The sequence below is a fragment of the Amphibalanus amphitrite genome, unplaced genomic scaffold (genome assembly GCF_019059575.1).
Source record: "Amphibalanus amphitrite isolate SeventyFive unplaced genomic scaffold, NRLGWU_Aamphi_draft 000731F_arrow, whole genome shotgun sequence".
NCBI classification, from domain to species: domain Eukaryota; kingdom Metazoa; phylum Arthropoda; class Thecostraca; order Balanomorpha; family Balanidae; genus Amphibalanus; species Amphibalanus amphitrite.
This window is the reverse complement of record NW_024882225.1, coordinates 29,982-44,481: the sequence shown is the minus strand read 5'-3', so window position 1 is coordinate 44,481 and position 14,500 is coordinate 29,982. Positions and strand designations below refer to the sequence as shown.

Genomic DNA, 14,500 nt, shown 5'->3' with positions numbered 1-14,500 from the left:
TGAAACAGTTTTATGTATCTCTAAAGCTGTAGGCCTGACAGCTCTTCCCGCGAAACCTTTTTTTGGGTCGAAAATGGCAAAAATGACGTCACTCTGACGTCATTAGCGGCCAACCTATCATAGCCTTTGGAAAAAAAATTTGGTCACCATGTGCGCTAGCTGCTCCCGGGAGTGTACTGAAAGTTTGGTGACGATCGGCGCAGCGGTTCTCGAGATATATCGAAAAAACTAAAGGGGGGGCAAAAAATGCCCCCCCACCGCCTGGAAGGTTAAGTTTCAACGCCGTTCTAATCTAAACATACCTAACGATTTTTCCAATTACCAGTTGGTTTCCGACAAAATTCGGCGTACTTTGTTCTATCGTATTTCGTTTGTTCGTTTTTCTTTGTTTGGCTTGTTCTGAGTCTTTCGGTCTATTGTGAGACAATTTTGGGACCAAGGATGCTATGGATTGCCATAGATAACCGCTCCGTTAACCACTTTCGGTCACCCCACCGCACGCGAGTTTGCTTCTGAGAAGCTACTCACGTTTAGGGGCGAGTGAGCTATTCGGGTGATGGGTCTGACATAACCACTACAAAGCCGCCCGTACCCATGGGAATTGGAACTTAAAATAATAGGGTGGAGATTGGAGGCATTGGACTTGGACTGTACATACGAATGCATACATATATCATACATTTATGCATACACTTACCATACAACATATCTGGATCACCAACGGTGCGCCGCAGCGGCAGAGACCTGGGCTGGGATGGGATGGCTCATGGCAGTGTCCCGATGGGACAGCCCGTCGGCGCCCTGCGGCTCAGTAACCTTTTACACCTCATACACCCTCTATGTGGCGGGTGTATTGTAGGTCAAACGAGATCTTGCCCTCACCATGCACCGGTTGTCTGGTAGGGGTGACCGTCATATTGGATAACGTTGTGTGAGCAATGATATCTTAATTGGCTTGGAGGGACACTGGAGAGCTAGGACGGACGCTTCCCGTTTTGTACGCGATGCGCACGCCTCCAGGATGCTGGCGGCACGGCTGATGTTGCAACTGCTCGTAAGTCAGCGTATATAGATGTCGCGGCGCACGGTACTGACTGCCGTCCAGCAGGCCACAAACCTGTATAGACTGTAGCGGCAAATGCGTGAGATACATAACATCGGCACTGGCGGATCCAGAAAGGAGGTCTTGGGCGCTGCGGAGAGGGGGCATATCCCAAAAAAGTTTCTCCGAATTTAACCCTCGCCGGCACAGGCCATTTTGAGTCCTTCGACGGCACAAGGGGGGGGGGGGTACGACCCCCCTCGTGTTTGGCCCCTGATGGAGCTAGAGCTTCGCGAAAAAAAAACGAGCGTGCTGCCCGTCACGTGAGGAAGCCAATGATACCCAATTTTAAGGTCTTAGGTCATCGGGTGACCTTCCAGGTCAGGTCAATGACCCAGAAATCGGGAATATCGGGACCTGTTAGAAAGTCGTAAAGTGTGGTTGCTATGGGGTTTCCGGGGTGCTGATCACGAATGTCGTGTTAGTTTTGATCAGAGATGATGTCTTTAAGCATTTAAACCAGGTCGGGTCAGGTCAGGTCAGGTCAACCGGTAGGGGTCGTGACGGGTATTCGTAATACGTGTCAACCGCCTCTGACAGCTTCGTAACATGTTACGAAGGGAAGGCACCAAAACTACTTCGTAAATGTTCTAATGGTTGCTAAATTCGAAATCAGCTCCAAAAACTAGCCTAGAAACATGTAAAACTCGAAAAAGTGAACCGAGGTCACCAAAGGTCAATGACCTGACCTGACCTTCAGGTGACCTTGACACCCACCCTAATGCATGGGAGCAACATCAAATCACATGTTTGAACGTTTGAAATCACGAAAAGCTTTCAAACGCGCGGCTAATGCGAGACGACATACGCCGAATCGCGATTCCGGCCAAACATGGTCTCGGAAAAGAGGTCACAGGTCAAAGGTCAATTGGGTCAGGGTCATGAAATTTTCAGGGTAGGTGTAAAATCGATCAATACGAGGGTACTGAAAGTGTCGTCGCGATTGGCCGCTTTTTACACGAGTTACTCGCGAAAACCTTAGGGGGTGTTGCATGAACTTGTGCTGGCGAGGGTTAAAAAAAATCTCATCGTATTTCGATTCCATATGCATTGTAGCGCAGTTTCGAACAAACTTTTGTTGATAAGTAGTTGTTTTCGTTTTGTTTTATTCTCAGAATACCGCAAATTTTAGTATATTTCGGGCACTGCGGGAGAGGGGGTGGCCCAAATGCTCCCCATTGATCCTGCCAGTGAATATTGAAATGAAGGATTGACAACTGACCTTGACCTGACCTCCACCAGAAAGTGACCTAAAACGTACCTGATGGTCTTATAACCAACACCATTGAGTTAGAAATGAAAATTTGCCATAAAACATGCATCGCACAACATTAAAGGGACTATCCCACCTTCTAAAATGTTGTTAAAACCAGTTAAATTGTGCCCGACTTTATAGATTGCATGACCAGGAACACGGTTCTGGCATTTATTTTTCAGTAAACATCTTAGGCTTCCCATATTCCAAACACAAACTTTCAAATATGTGACGTCACAGCCCAAAATTACCTCCTTCCCCAGGCCACATTACTGTCATAAAGCTGATTCTTTTTACTCTGTAGGCACCACAACAAAGTTCAGACCAAGTTTTAAGCGATTTTTCAACGAACAAACCCATTTAAATCAGAATGACTAAACGAGGTGACGTCACACTAACGGTCGCTCCATGTTGAAGATAGGGCCTTGTACAAGGCCCATTTTCAAATGAAGGGAACGAATTTCTTCAACACCAAGAGGCCGCGGGGGTTGCAACCTAGAAAGATAGTGGGTTTCTGAACCTCGCCGCAAACTTGGCTATCTCAACTCAAACCCCATGTTAAAGGTGGGATAGTCCCTTTAATAAAGTTGGGTTCATCCCTTGGGACCCTTGGTGACCTTTGGTGACCTGACCTGTGACCTGACCTGGTATGACCAGTGACCTCTAATAGCAACATATGTACTACACAACTGACGCCCTATCGGTGATTTTCGACAAAATGCGTTTTACTCGGTGTTATAGCGCTTTCCCTAGAAGCCCCAACGGTGAAACATCTTTGACCTGACCTGTGACGTCATCGGTGACCCCGAGGTCGATGAAATTTGGTTTCCTTCGACAAATTTGACAGGGCTATCGAACGCCGTTTGATTTTTCCGGATCCGTCCAGTAGTTTCGGAGATACGGGGGGGGGGGGCAAAAAAATGCCCCCCCCCCACCGCGCGGAAGGTTGCCGGAAGGCCCACCGCCTGCCGGGTTAAAACTTTTGCCAATTTTTGTGTAACTTGAGTTGAGCCAAGGAGAGAGTCAGTCTGTTGCGTGGAGTATCCCGCGTATTTTTAACACACGTACGATTTCAAGCAGCCTCTACCAATCATACATATCTGAGCTATTCTCGGTTTTGTCGAAATAAGCTTTCCTGTCTGGTACAGTGAGATTGGGGCTGTGCCGAAAGGCTTATATGTAAGCCTTTCGGCCCAGCCCCAATCTCAGGCGTCAAGTAGCCTGGTGAATTTGCAGGTCTGCGATCTCAGGGGACCGGATTTAACCTTACCATGATATGTGGTCAACAAATTGACAACTATTTAACAAGCTTATTGTTTATTTCTTTGAACATTATAGATCTTCTGATTATATAATAAACTCCTTGGTATTGATATATTTAGTCATAAACGTGACAACGAAGTGAAGGAAAATGCCACGTTTTTGCAAAAAAAAAAAACTTTAACTTTTAGATGGATTTGGTTTTCTATAGCAAATCAACGAACCGCCAACATCAAATAGCGAGGTGGACGGAAGTGTAAACAATTTAACATGCATACGATTATACCTAAGACCCTGTGCATCAGGAATACGTCAGGAATGAAAATCTACACAGTACATATGCCTGTTGTTGACCTTTAGACGCTGATTTAAAGCAACCGTTTCTGTCAATGCATAACAATAATGTATATGTCGGCTTCCACCTAATTGTACGACCCATGCAATCTTGAGGCAACAGGTTAGTATTTTGCTATGGTCGGCACAATTAACGACAAAGCTCAGCAATTGTAATATCATGGCCATATTCCAGCATGGATAAGCAGAGCGTGATATTCAGATTCTTATGTAATCAAGATTAAAAATGGACGCACTTAAATCATTTACCAGTTCAGGTAGCGCTATCACTGGTTAATTTTTAATTGCAGTGAAGCATCCGCTTTGTCCAACCACACAGCTTGACAATGAGCCAGCAGTTATGTAAGTCTTGCATTGCTGATTTGCATCTATCAATAATTGCTTATAGGCATTACATGAATAAGAAAAGTTACATTGCTCAGATATTTACGTTCATTCTACGATCAGCGCCATGCATTTTGAGTATTTGTTTGTTTGTTATTGTTTTTTATTTGTAACAGTGTATCGGACTCGTTCGTGTTTGGATCGTATTTGAGCCACTACCACCGCCGCCCATGTAAAGATAATCATCTGAAGAGGAACCACCAAATATTTATTTTAGGTCCTTTCATATGGTTTGAAAAAGTGTTAACAATCGTCATCGACTGATTCAATCATTTCGAGCCAACACTTATTAAATTGACAGTGATGCATTACATACATTTCATACAATTGTGGGATTGATTATAATAAAACCAGTTGAGTACATGTATTGCTAAAAACAAGCCCATGTTAGTGATCACATGTTGAATGCCTAGTACCATCACAACCTTCTGCTGCATCTTACAACCAATTCTCTTGCAGCAACCTTAGCACAACTACAACATGCTAAAATTGTCTATAGTTAGCACTTAGCACACACGCAGCTCGCTGCAGGAACAACTCAAAGTCTAGCACCAGTCCAGCGGAAATGAGGACTGCACCGAGCCGAGCTTGAGTGACGTGCGTTTTCAGCCGCCACATTTAGCCAGCTCTCGACCCGGGCCCAATCGTCTCTGGAATTTTGCGCCGCTGCCGAACGCCGGGACCGGACCGGCACTCAGAGCCGCGTGTTGTCTCGGATCCAGTCCGTGAACTCTGCGAAAACAGACGGCGGGGACGTTAAGGTTTTGGAGGGATGGCCGAGCCTTTCAACGGCAAGGTCGTTCCAACGACAGACGAAGAGAGTCGGGCGGCCGATAACGCACTTGAGCGCCTCTATCGGCCGTTGCTAGGAACTTTATATTGTGACCGGTGAAACATGCAACAAGCTATACCGTAATTCAGCCTTGAACATCATGCTTTTTCTGAGCCACATACAGAGGTCTAGGTCTATGTTATAAGCGGCGAAAAGATGAGCAAGTACTTTTTTTTGACGAGACTATATAAAATTACTTGATATTTGCTAGCTTCTCAGCAACTCATCCACAGATTCGTGAACAAAATTGCCGAAGGCCAGGCATTAGAATCGTCAGACTCTCGACTAGAATTTAATTGGTGTGGAGACGCGTCGGAAAAATGTATCTGTTGTATCGAAGTGTTGTTTAAGTGTATGTAGAGACTTGCGAACGACTCACCGGACACTCTAACGTAGACTCCCGGGTAGCCGGGCAGCGCACAGCCTTTACCGAAGCTAACCACACCGGCCAGTGTGTAGACCTCATCGGCACTGACGACCGCCATCGGGCCGCCGCTGTCACCCTACCGGCGCAGAGCGGACTCGCGCGTCAGAATAGTTCACAGAGAGAGAACGCATCAGGAATCATGACAAGTAGCCCTGGCCCCTGCCGTCAGAGATGAGCCAACGCTCGTTAGGACAATGGTTAGCTCGTAAATCGAAGTTCGGAGGTTAAACGGATTTCAGAAGTAATGAACGATCCCTTTCACGAAGCCATATCACGCCATTTCTAAAGAAGTGTTGTGTGAAGTAAGTCGTTCAGTAATAATGTTTGGCATGCTTCTTCACATTTATTTAGCCTACATCGTTTACTCTACGCCTGATGATGGCAACATGTCCGGTCATCGGTCATACCTGGCAGCTGTCCTTGCCGCCGTCCGGGTAGCCGGCGCACACCATCCTCCTCGTGATGCCGATCCGATCCTTGGCGTAGTTCTCCTGGCACTGGTTGTTGCTCAGGACGGGCACCTTGACGTACTGCACGGTGGCAGGTCCCTCGAAAAAGGTGGAGTCGAGCAGGCCCCAGCCGGCCAGGATGGCAGAGCGAGCCGTGTAGCAGTTGTTTTCCGACCGACACGTCTTTCTCGGGAGACAGATCGGGCGAACCCAGCCCCTCTCGTCGGCGATCATTGATCGCAGTGACCGGGTCAACCTGTTGACAGAGGACACATAATTAGTTGGTCAGCCTACCATCAACAGAGGGCTGTCGATAGCGACGGCACCCGACAAACACCCACCTGTCCCTTGCAGTCATTACGGAGGAGCACAGACTATACCTACAGTAATCTTTACGCAGGCAATAACAGCAACATAAGGAGCATGAGACCGTCGTTGCCTTTGAGATCTTCATGATCTGGTTGATTGCTAGTACCTAGTCAAGCTGTCGGTGTTTAGCTACTCCATCGACTATAGTTTGTGGATGACGTGTCAATGCGCCGATTGGCAGGTAAGTACTTACTCAATTATGGCAATATCTCGATCCTGGGTCGCCCTGTTGTACTTCTCGTGTATTTTGATGTTCTTGACGTTGAAGATCTTCTCCGTCGGGTCGTCCCTGCGCTTATGTTTCGCCACTGCGATGGCCAATCCTGTGGGCTTGCGTCTGGAACGAAATAAGCAAGAACTCTATCAACTCACTTCCTTCGTCAATTTCGCTACAGCAAATAAATCGATAAATGATCCATACAACATGACAATAAGAGAAATGAGTATGATGGCCTTCATTGTACCTATTTCCATTCTCCACGTCCAATTTTCCAACAACCAACTTACCTATCCACACAGTGCGCTGCTGTCAGAATGAATCGCTCGTTGATGATAGTGCCTCCACAGAACTGCTTCTTTCTTTTACGGGTCTGCAAGGCAACCTGAGAAACCACACAGGGCATGTTCAGCCGCACATCAGGGGCCACCACGATTCATCTTCAAGCTGTTTGCTGCATTTCATGGTTTTGAAATAATTTCCTTGCAGCTAAAAAGGAAATGTGCTGAAATAAATGAGTTAAACATGTCTTAAAAATAAAAAAGAAACTCTGTACATGTGGTGAACTTTATAATTTTGTCACTTAGAAAGAAGTGACGAAATATGTATTATCAACGGCCAAACAATGCGGCTGCAGCAAGTCGTACCCAATAACGTGACTTATACCCCATTCTTCGTGTGCCGATCGGTGAGCTTGAATATATTCTGACAACCCGCTCATGTCTACCCAGCAAACTGTTAGCAAAGAAGTCTCTGTCCGTCAACATGTAATTCCCTCCTTTAGCCCCGTTTTCTCCCCATCCTTTGAGCGTCTCCGCACTCACGAGCCAGGGGAAAGCGTGCGCGGGCGGCTCGGTACCCCCGACAATCCTGGTGCTGAACTTGGTCTTCCCGCACTCGGCGTAGTTGAGGTCGACCTTCTTCAGGTCGGCCGGGAACTCCTCGACCTCCTCCTCCACCGTCTCGGCCTCCTCCGTGGCGTCCACCGGCCCGGCGCGGACCGTGCACTGCAGACGACCGCTGTCCTGGCGGTCCGAGCGCAGCTCCACCAGCATCGCGCTGGCCGCGTACACCTCGATCCGGAAGTCGTAGCTGTGGAAGGTGAAGTTCTCGCCGCCCTCGGGATGCACCCGCACCGTGTCGCCCAGACCCAGGTCGACGACGCCACAGCTGAGACGCAGCGGTCCGCCGCCCTCGGCTGCCTGTCGACACCACCGGAGGGAGTGAAAGACACGGCTGTCAGACACATGGTGTTACACTGTAAAAAAAGTTTAGCATTTGGGGTACTAACGGCTGCTATTCGTAGCACCTTTTAGCGTCAAAAGAACCCTACGACGTATTTACAAAGAAGCATGGTGCTAATACTGTGCTAATGATAGCTAACATTCCCATCAAATATTATAAGTTTAGATCACCTATTCTTCTACTGAGCTTAACGTCTACTTCTGCTAGTACCCAGTCCACCAGTGAGTGCTCTTTCAAGCTGGATTTCTAATTAGAACCATTTTAAGTGTTTTAGAAGTTGGTAATGCTGAATATGGTGCTTACGTTAGTATCACAATAGAACCGGACATGCTTACAGAGGAAACAAATTTGAATTTGGCGCCAAAGAAAGTAGCTAAGCCCTGCTTTACAAATCTCTGGGAGTCTTATCACCAGCCCTTTAGCACGTTTTGACGGCGCAGAGCGATATGCGCATGCGCGTGCCAGCTGTTTCCGGCCACGTGTTGCGCCATTTTAGTGGAGTCCGTTGGTCGTGGTGGGAGTGTGTGCACGTGCTCCGGTATATGAAGTGAAATGAAGTGAAGTGAAGTGCTCCGGGCACATGCCACCGAGTGATAGCTCTGGAATGATAGCTTAAATCAGCTATTATCGGTGGAATCCGTCGTGCGTGGCATGGGAGTGCGTGCCCCTGCTCCGGGAGGCAGTGAGGTGGAGGGAAGTGCAGTGCAGCAGTGCAGTGAAGTGAAGTGAAGTGCTCCGGGGCCGGGTGGTACTTGAGCATTTGCCACCGACACATGCCACCGACACCGACGTTGATCGACTTTGGTGAGTCTGACACGTTGTATCTTTTGACATTATCTTATATTGTTTAAGTGCTTCATATTCCGACTTTGGCAAATCGCGCTTCTTGATCTGAAGGAAAGTTGTGTTGTTTGCGAAAATAGCTCCCAACAGAAAACAAAAATCTTGGAACTGATCCAGTTTTTTTTTTTTGCTCCAGGCATGGGGCCTGGTCAGTTCTTCCGTCGACTACCACTTACAATGGAGGACAACTACGACAACAACATGGGGTCTCCGGTTCCGTCTATCACTAAACGCCGTCTGGTCGTGGATGAGGTCGAACTTATGGCCATGAACGGAACGTCGGTTCAACGACCCCCCCCCCCCGCCTCCCCCAGTCGATCTCGCGTTAATCGTCGGTCACTGCGAGTGTGCAGGTATATGAGCGACCTTTCGTTATTTCCCGTGCGTTTGTTTGTGTATATATTCACATTTGTTTTTCATGCAGATGATATGAAGTGTTAATAAATGTTCCATTATTATTTTTTAATTTTATAATGTGTTGGATGCTTGAAAGATGCACTTACACGGGAATATTGCAGAATGCAAAACACAATCATTGAGACTTGTAGTTATCACTTATCTAGGATATAACCTTTTTTGCACGTCTTTTCGGCCTTATCACAATTTCCCTTTTGGTAATTGATTAGTCCTTTTTGCAGTAACTAGTGAAAGTATGTGCTGCTAAAGAAAGCAGTTTTTGCGAACTTTTCATGCAGCAGCTTTAACTAGTATAGATATTCTACTTTCAGCCCCAATGCTTTCGTTAGCATTATTCTACTTGTCGTGGGGTAACAATAGCGCTAAAACGGTTCATATGTGAGTACGGAAGGTACTAACTGCATGCTATTCTTAGCACCTTTTAAAGTTTAGCACCGCTAGGGTACTGAAAATTGGTCTAGCAGGTGTAGGGTACTACGTTTAGTACACGGGTGCTAAACAAATATGGGTACTTATATTAGCACCTTGATACTAAACTAGATCTCAGTTAAGTACGAATAAAATGCTTAGCCTAGCACCGCTAGGGTACTGAAAATTAGTCAATTGAAAAGTACCTCTATGGTGCTAAACTTTTTTTACAGTGTATGATAAATGATAACAATATTCTACAATATTCTACATGGTGTTATACTGGTATCGCACACTGGTGTTGGGCTGGCAGCAGGCGCGTCTGTATTTCAGTCTGGGCTCTGGCTATAGTAAGATGCAGCTGCACTTGTCGGAAAAGCACCAGTCATTCTTTCAGGAAGTTGTAGTAGTATCCTACATTTATCGTTTGATCCAGGAATGTAATCCTCATCACCATAAGAAAAAAAACAGGGCGTTTTAGATTAGACTTGAAAATGAGTTTTTCGGCGGTAATGTTAAACGGTACGTGGTACTTGATGGCTGAATATGGTTCAAACTCACCAAGAACTGCCATGTGTTCCAGACGTAGCGTGGGTACTCGTCCGGAAATTCTGGTGAAGCAAACTTTGCTTTGACGCCGTCCGCCAGTCTGAACTTCCCGAAGTCGGCCACTGATGAACATGCATCAAGGTGTTGGTTATTATGAACAAGTACGTCTAAATGGATATCTAAAGCAACTTTATTTTTTAATGCATTCAATGTAAGCATTGGTTGCGCAACATGTGTTGCATAGCAGCACAAGAAATCCGTAAATAACATTACTTTGCGAACTTAAGGCTCTAAAAACGGGCTTTCTGAGACCAAAAGGCAATAAACGTTTCTTGGCTCAACCTTCTGTGTGTCTGAACATGTAAAGCATGTCAGATTTCCAAGCGGACATAAGCCAAAAAGCAGCACCCTAACGGCCAACCTATGGAATTTAAGTGAGAGCGAAAGGCTGCAAAGAGTCCTGCACGCTACTGTCCTGGTAGAGAGACGGATCTACTCACAGTCAGTGTCCTTATCCACCTGGACGACAGGCATCGAGGCCAGCTTGGCCGGGGTGACCCACAGCTTGGTCTCACTGGGAGGTGGCGGCGGCTCGCGACCCACGAAACCCTCCTCATCCTCCGCGTTCTCCTCCGTCTCCGGTGCCGGCAGGTCGGGCTTCCAGTCCTCCGGGATGGCCCGAGTGGCAGTCTCCTCCTCGCCGGGGCTCTCGGTGACCTCCTGCTCCTCAGGAGACACGGAGGAAGGAGTAACTACCTCCTGAGGAGTATGAGGAGACGTGGAGGAGGGAGTATCCAAATCCAGAGGACTGTGGGAAGGTGCCTTCATATAATAACCGTCCGCGGACGGCGTAGCATCCTTATGAGCTTCAGCACTCAAAATAAGTGCGTCTTCGCTATGGAAGTTTTCACTCGACGACGGTGGAGATTCACTCTGAGAGGGCTCCCCTTGGGCATCCTCCCCTTCACCAGAGAACTCGGCCATGTCCAGGTCCTCGGCTAGCAGAGAGTCTCGAACGAGTGGTGACGCGCGCCTCTCGAACTCATCATCGGGAATCACCGGCCTCAGCCAGGAGCTGGGGACTCGCTCGGTGAACCCAGGCCCTTCTTCCTCTTCCTCCTCTGTCTCATTCTTTGGAGTTGTGCTGCTCTCCCTCAGCTGCACCTGGGGTTCCCCCTCCTTCAAGGGCGCTGTGTTTGCGACCTCCTCTCTCGGCGCTGCCTCACATCCGATCTGAAATGAAATGGACTCGATCAGAGTCGTCTTAGTAACTTTTTATGCTTACGCTATCGCGCGCCCAGCCGATCTCGAGATCTGGAAGCGGCACCCTGCACGTGCGCACGTGCCAACTGGGTCCCAACTGACTTTTGCACGGCACCCTACTAACCTAACCCCAATCGTGTACCAAATTTGAGCACAATCGGTTCAGCCGTTCTCGAGACCTAGAATCGACCACTGCACGTGCGCACGTGCAGCAGCACCCCAACTGTGGCACATGGAAATACTTAATACATTGCCTAGTGGGTACCTCTGCCTACCTACCTGCCAAGTTTCAGCGCAATCGATCGAGTAGTTACCGATTCATCGTAATTGTTACAAAACTGACACCTCTTCGTTTTGCACGCATGGCACGAGCACAAGGGGTCACCCACATGTATCGAGAATAGTCCAACTTGGAAGAAGGAATGAAGCTACCTTACAAAAAGTACCGCAACTAAATCGGTCAAGTATGTACATACATAGCTCAGATAAAAAGTCATCTCACAAGAGGTCAAAATATAAAAAATTGTTTTGCAGTGTTACAGATTATTTCTGGTCGTATTGACATTTACGTATAACATGAACATGGTGGTTGATGTTATCCATGGCATTCACATTAATTGGTGAGGTTGTTGACCTTTCGGGTCAGCTAAAACTGAGGTCACGTCAAGGTCAGATCGAGTTAAGGTTAAACAAGGTCAAATAATAAAACCGTTCTTTTGCCGTGTCTTTATGCCACTCTTAGCCTGTCTTTTTATCACTTGATCATCTTTGCGGTACTTATACCAAGAACTTTAGTTATAGATGTTATTTTTTGTCGTAATTAGCAAGCGATGGTCTGTTCAACATTAACGATTGTAGCAATTTTTGTTATAAAAGATATATTATCAAGTTTGGCGGGTGAAAATCAGCATTGTTAGTTCCAAAGTGGGAGTTAATTGACTGTTTACCTTACTATTGATCCATCTTTTTTGTCTAAAACATTTTTATCTGTCATCTAAATTCGAGCTGTGGAGTCTCTCTGCAAACTTTTTAGCCGAAAATAGCGTACGCCACTCTGACGTCATTTTCCGTCCACCTGACGTCGTCCTCGGATAGCCCATTATATTCTACGGATTTTTTTTTTGTCGGCATGTGTAGAAACTGTGTTGATAGTGCCGCTGTATTTTTTGGTTGATTTGCCTGTTTATTGTAAGGAGATATTTGAGGAAGAAATCTGGGATGGCATTGCGGGGGGGGGGCGTCGACTCCTAGGTACGTGTCGTCGGCTTAAAATTCAAAGTTTTCTTGGTAAGTCTGGCTATTGAACAAGATAAAAATTCAATTACATTTTTTCTGGAGCGATATATCTCCAGTTCGGTGAGTCGTAGCTTAGTTATCAAGGCCTCATTCCTAGTTCTCGTTCCTTCGTCCAGCGGTCGACTTGACGCTACCTATAAAGTGAGTGATTTCTTTCACTGGAGTTGTTTGCAATGGACAAAATTAGCCAGCAATCTTACGTGCAACTTCAATTCTAATTATGCAAATTTCCATTGCCTTTTTTTCTATTAAGCGCTCTGAATAAGAAAATTAAACAGATACAGCGATATGCATTGCAAGTTATTAGGTAGTTAACCCTCGGTAATGAACAAAGTCGCCTATGCAAGTAATTTCTATAAGTGTTATATAGTTCCCGGAAATACTGCACTCAACGCACTGGGAAGTGATCGAATCGCCCGTTTCAAACCTTTGGTATTACCTGCCACAGCAATGCACGAGGTATCCACGATTAGATAAGAGCCCGACCCTGCTGCTGACCCCAGCCCCGCACCTATGACCCGACCCGCCCCCAGAATACCTGGTGGTCAGAAAACCCACTCAGGGGTCACCACATGACACGGAAAAGTCGACACAACAATGCGGATTATAAGATTACCGACCACCGCCGATGATCTGCTGACCACGGGTATCTCGTTTATGATGCCCCGGGGGCGCGGCTCGCTCCTGATTGGCCGGGACATCTACCGGAATTAGTAGACGCAGGGGTGGGGAGGGGAGCGGAGGACTCACACCCAGCTCGGTACTTACCAGGGCGACCAGAAGTGTCAGCGCCAGCCAGCTCCTCAGAGGGGCCATTTCCGGAGAGGCGGGCGGCCGCACGGTACGCGCGCAATGCAATGGGGCCGGTCTCTCCGGCTGCGCTGTTTTCAGCCGGGATCGACCGGCCGTGAACCGGTTGCCCTGCCGGTGTGTTGGACCGGGCAGGTCACCTCCGACCCCCCCCCCCCCCCCGCTGCACCGGCCGGAGTGCCGCCCCTCGCTCAGATGTGACCGACCGCGACGTGCCGCGTGTCACCGCGCCTTCCGCGGCGGTGGCCAGTGCACAGTCGCTGTTCGGCTATCTCAGACCGGTTCCAGGCGGGCTGACCTGTCACAGAGATTTAGACCGGTCAGATTTAGCGACCAACGGACGGCCGGTCAGTTGAACTGACAGACGGCCGGCAGGTCGGCAGCAGGAGTCTTCTGAGGTCTCCGAGCCAAACCGGACTGAGCGTGACGGTCACCTGAGGTCGGTCAGACCACGAGGGGGCGGCTGCAGATCTGCAGTGGCAACAGATGAACCCGATGAACGCGGGAAAGCACAGTGTAACACTTGTTCCTATCGGCTGCCGTGTAGATGCAACAAGCGAACGGTGCAACTCATGAGCCTTTGATAGGCTTACGAGAGTGCTTACGTCATGTTTACTGCTACTCACTTTCGCTTTCCGGGAATACGTCTATTACCTGCATGTATGACACCTTCGTAAACATTAAGAAACAGACGTGAAACACGTCATGAAACGTGATATGCTACCTATCCAGGTGTTTTGTCAGGTCACAGGTGTCCTCCATGCCAGATAATATGAAATAAATGAAATACCTTAATCCGCTTAAGATAGTTGTGTGGCAGCATTATACATGTTCCCTGTTTTAATTTGCTTAAAGAACATTTTCCAGAAAGCTTTACTACGCTTCCTTGCTAAGAACCAGGTTATAGAAACTCGCTCGGCTGCTTTGACTTTCCATGCTTAGGAAGATGCAGATTAGCTCACAAATTCCCGATATAAACCACAAACTATACTGGTACTGTACCGGTTGCTATGATCTGCT

The 14,500-nt window shown here is 47.5% G+C and overlaps 1 protein-coding gene across 1 annotated transcript; it reads right to left on the bottom strand.

The window, feature by feature from the left end:
- Positions 1–4,652: 4,652 nt before the first annotated feature.
- Positions 4,653–13,739, bottom strand: LOC122365328. Its single transcript, XM_043336458.1, has 9 exons — positions 13,439–13,739; positions 10,612–11,344; positions 10,124–10,233; positions 7,474–7,851; positions 6,940–7,034; positions 6,626–6,769; positions 6,022–6,319; positions 5,567–5,690; positions 4,653–5,087 (listed from the first exon to the last, which is right to left on the bottom strand). The coding sequence occupies exons 1-9, from the start codon at positions 13,484–13,486 to the stop codon at positions 5,050–5,052; spliced, it is 1,968 nt and encodes a 655-aa protein (XP_043192393.1). The 5' UTR covers positions 13,487–13,739; the 3' UTR covers positions 4,653–5,049.
- Between the last annotated feature and the right edge of the window lie 761 nt (positions 13,740–14,500).

Bases quoted from the DNA above. Each gene is read 5' to 3' on its own strand.
- LOC122365328 (XM_043336458.1), bottom strand. From the start codon at position 13,486: ATGGCCCCTCTGAGGAGCTGGCTGGCGCTGACACTTCTGGTCGCCCTG. The intron at 7,852-10,123 runs GTGAGTTTGAAC...TGGTGTCGACAG, and splicing joins GGAACACATGGCAGTTCTTG to GCAGCCGAGGGCGGCGGACC. The intron at 5,691-6,021 runs GTATGACCGATG...CTGCGCCGGTAG, and splicing joins GCGGCAAGGACAGCTGCCAG to GGTGACAGCGGCGGCCCGAT.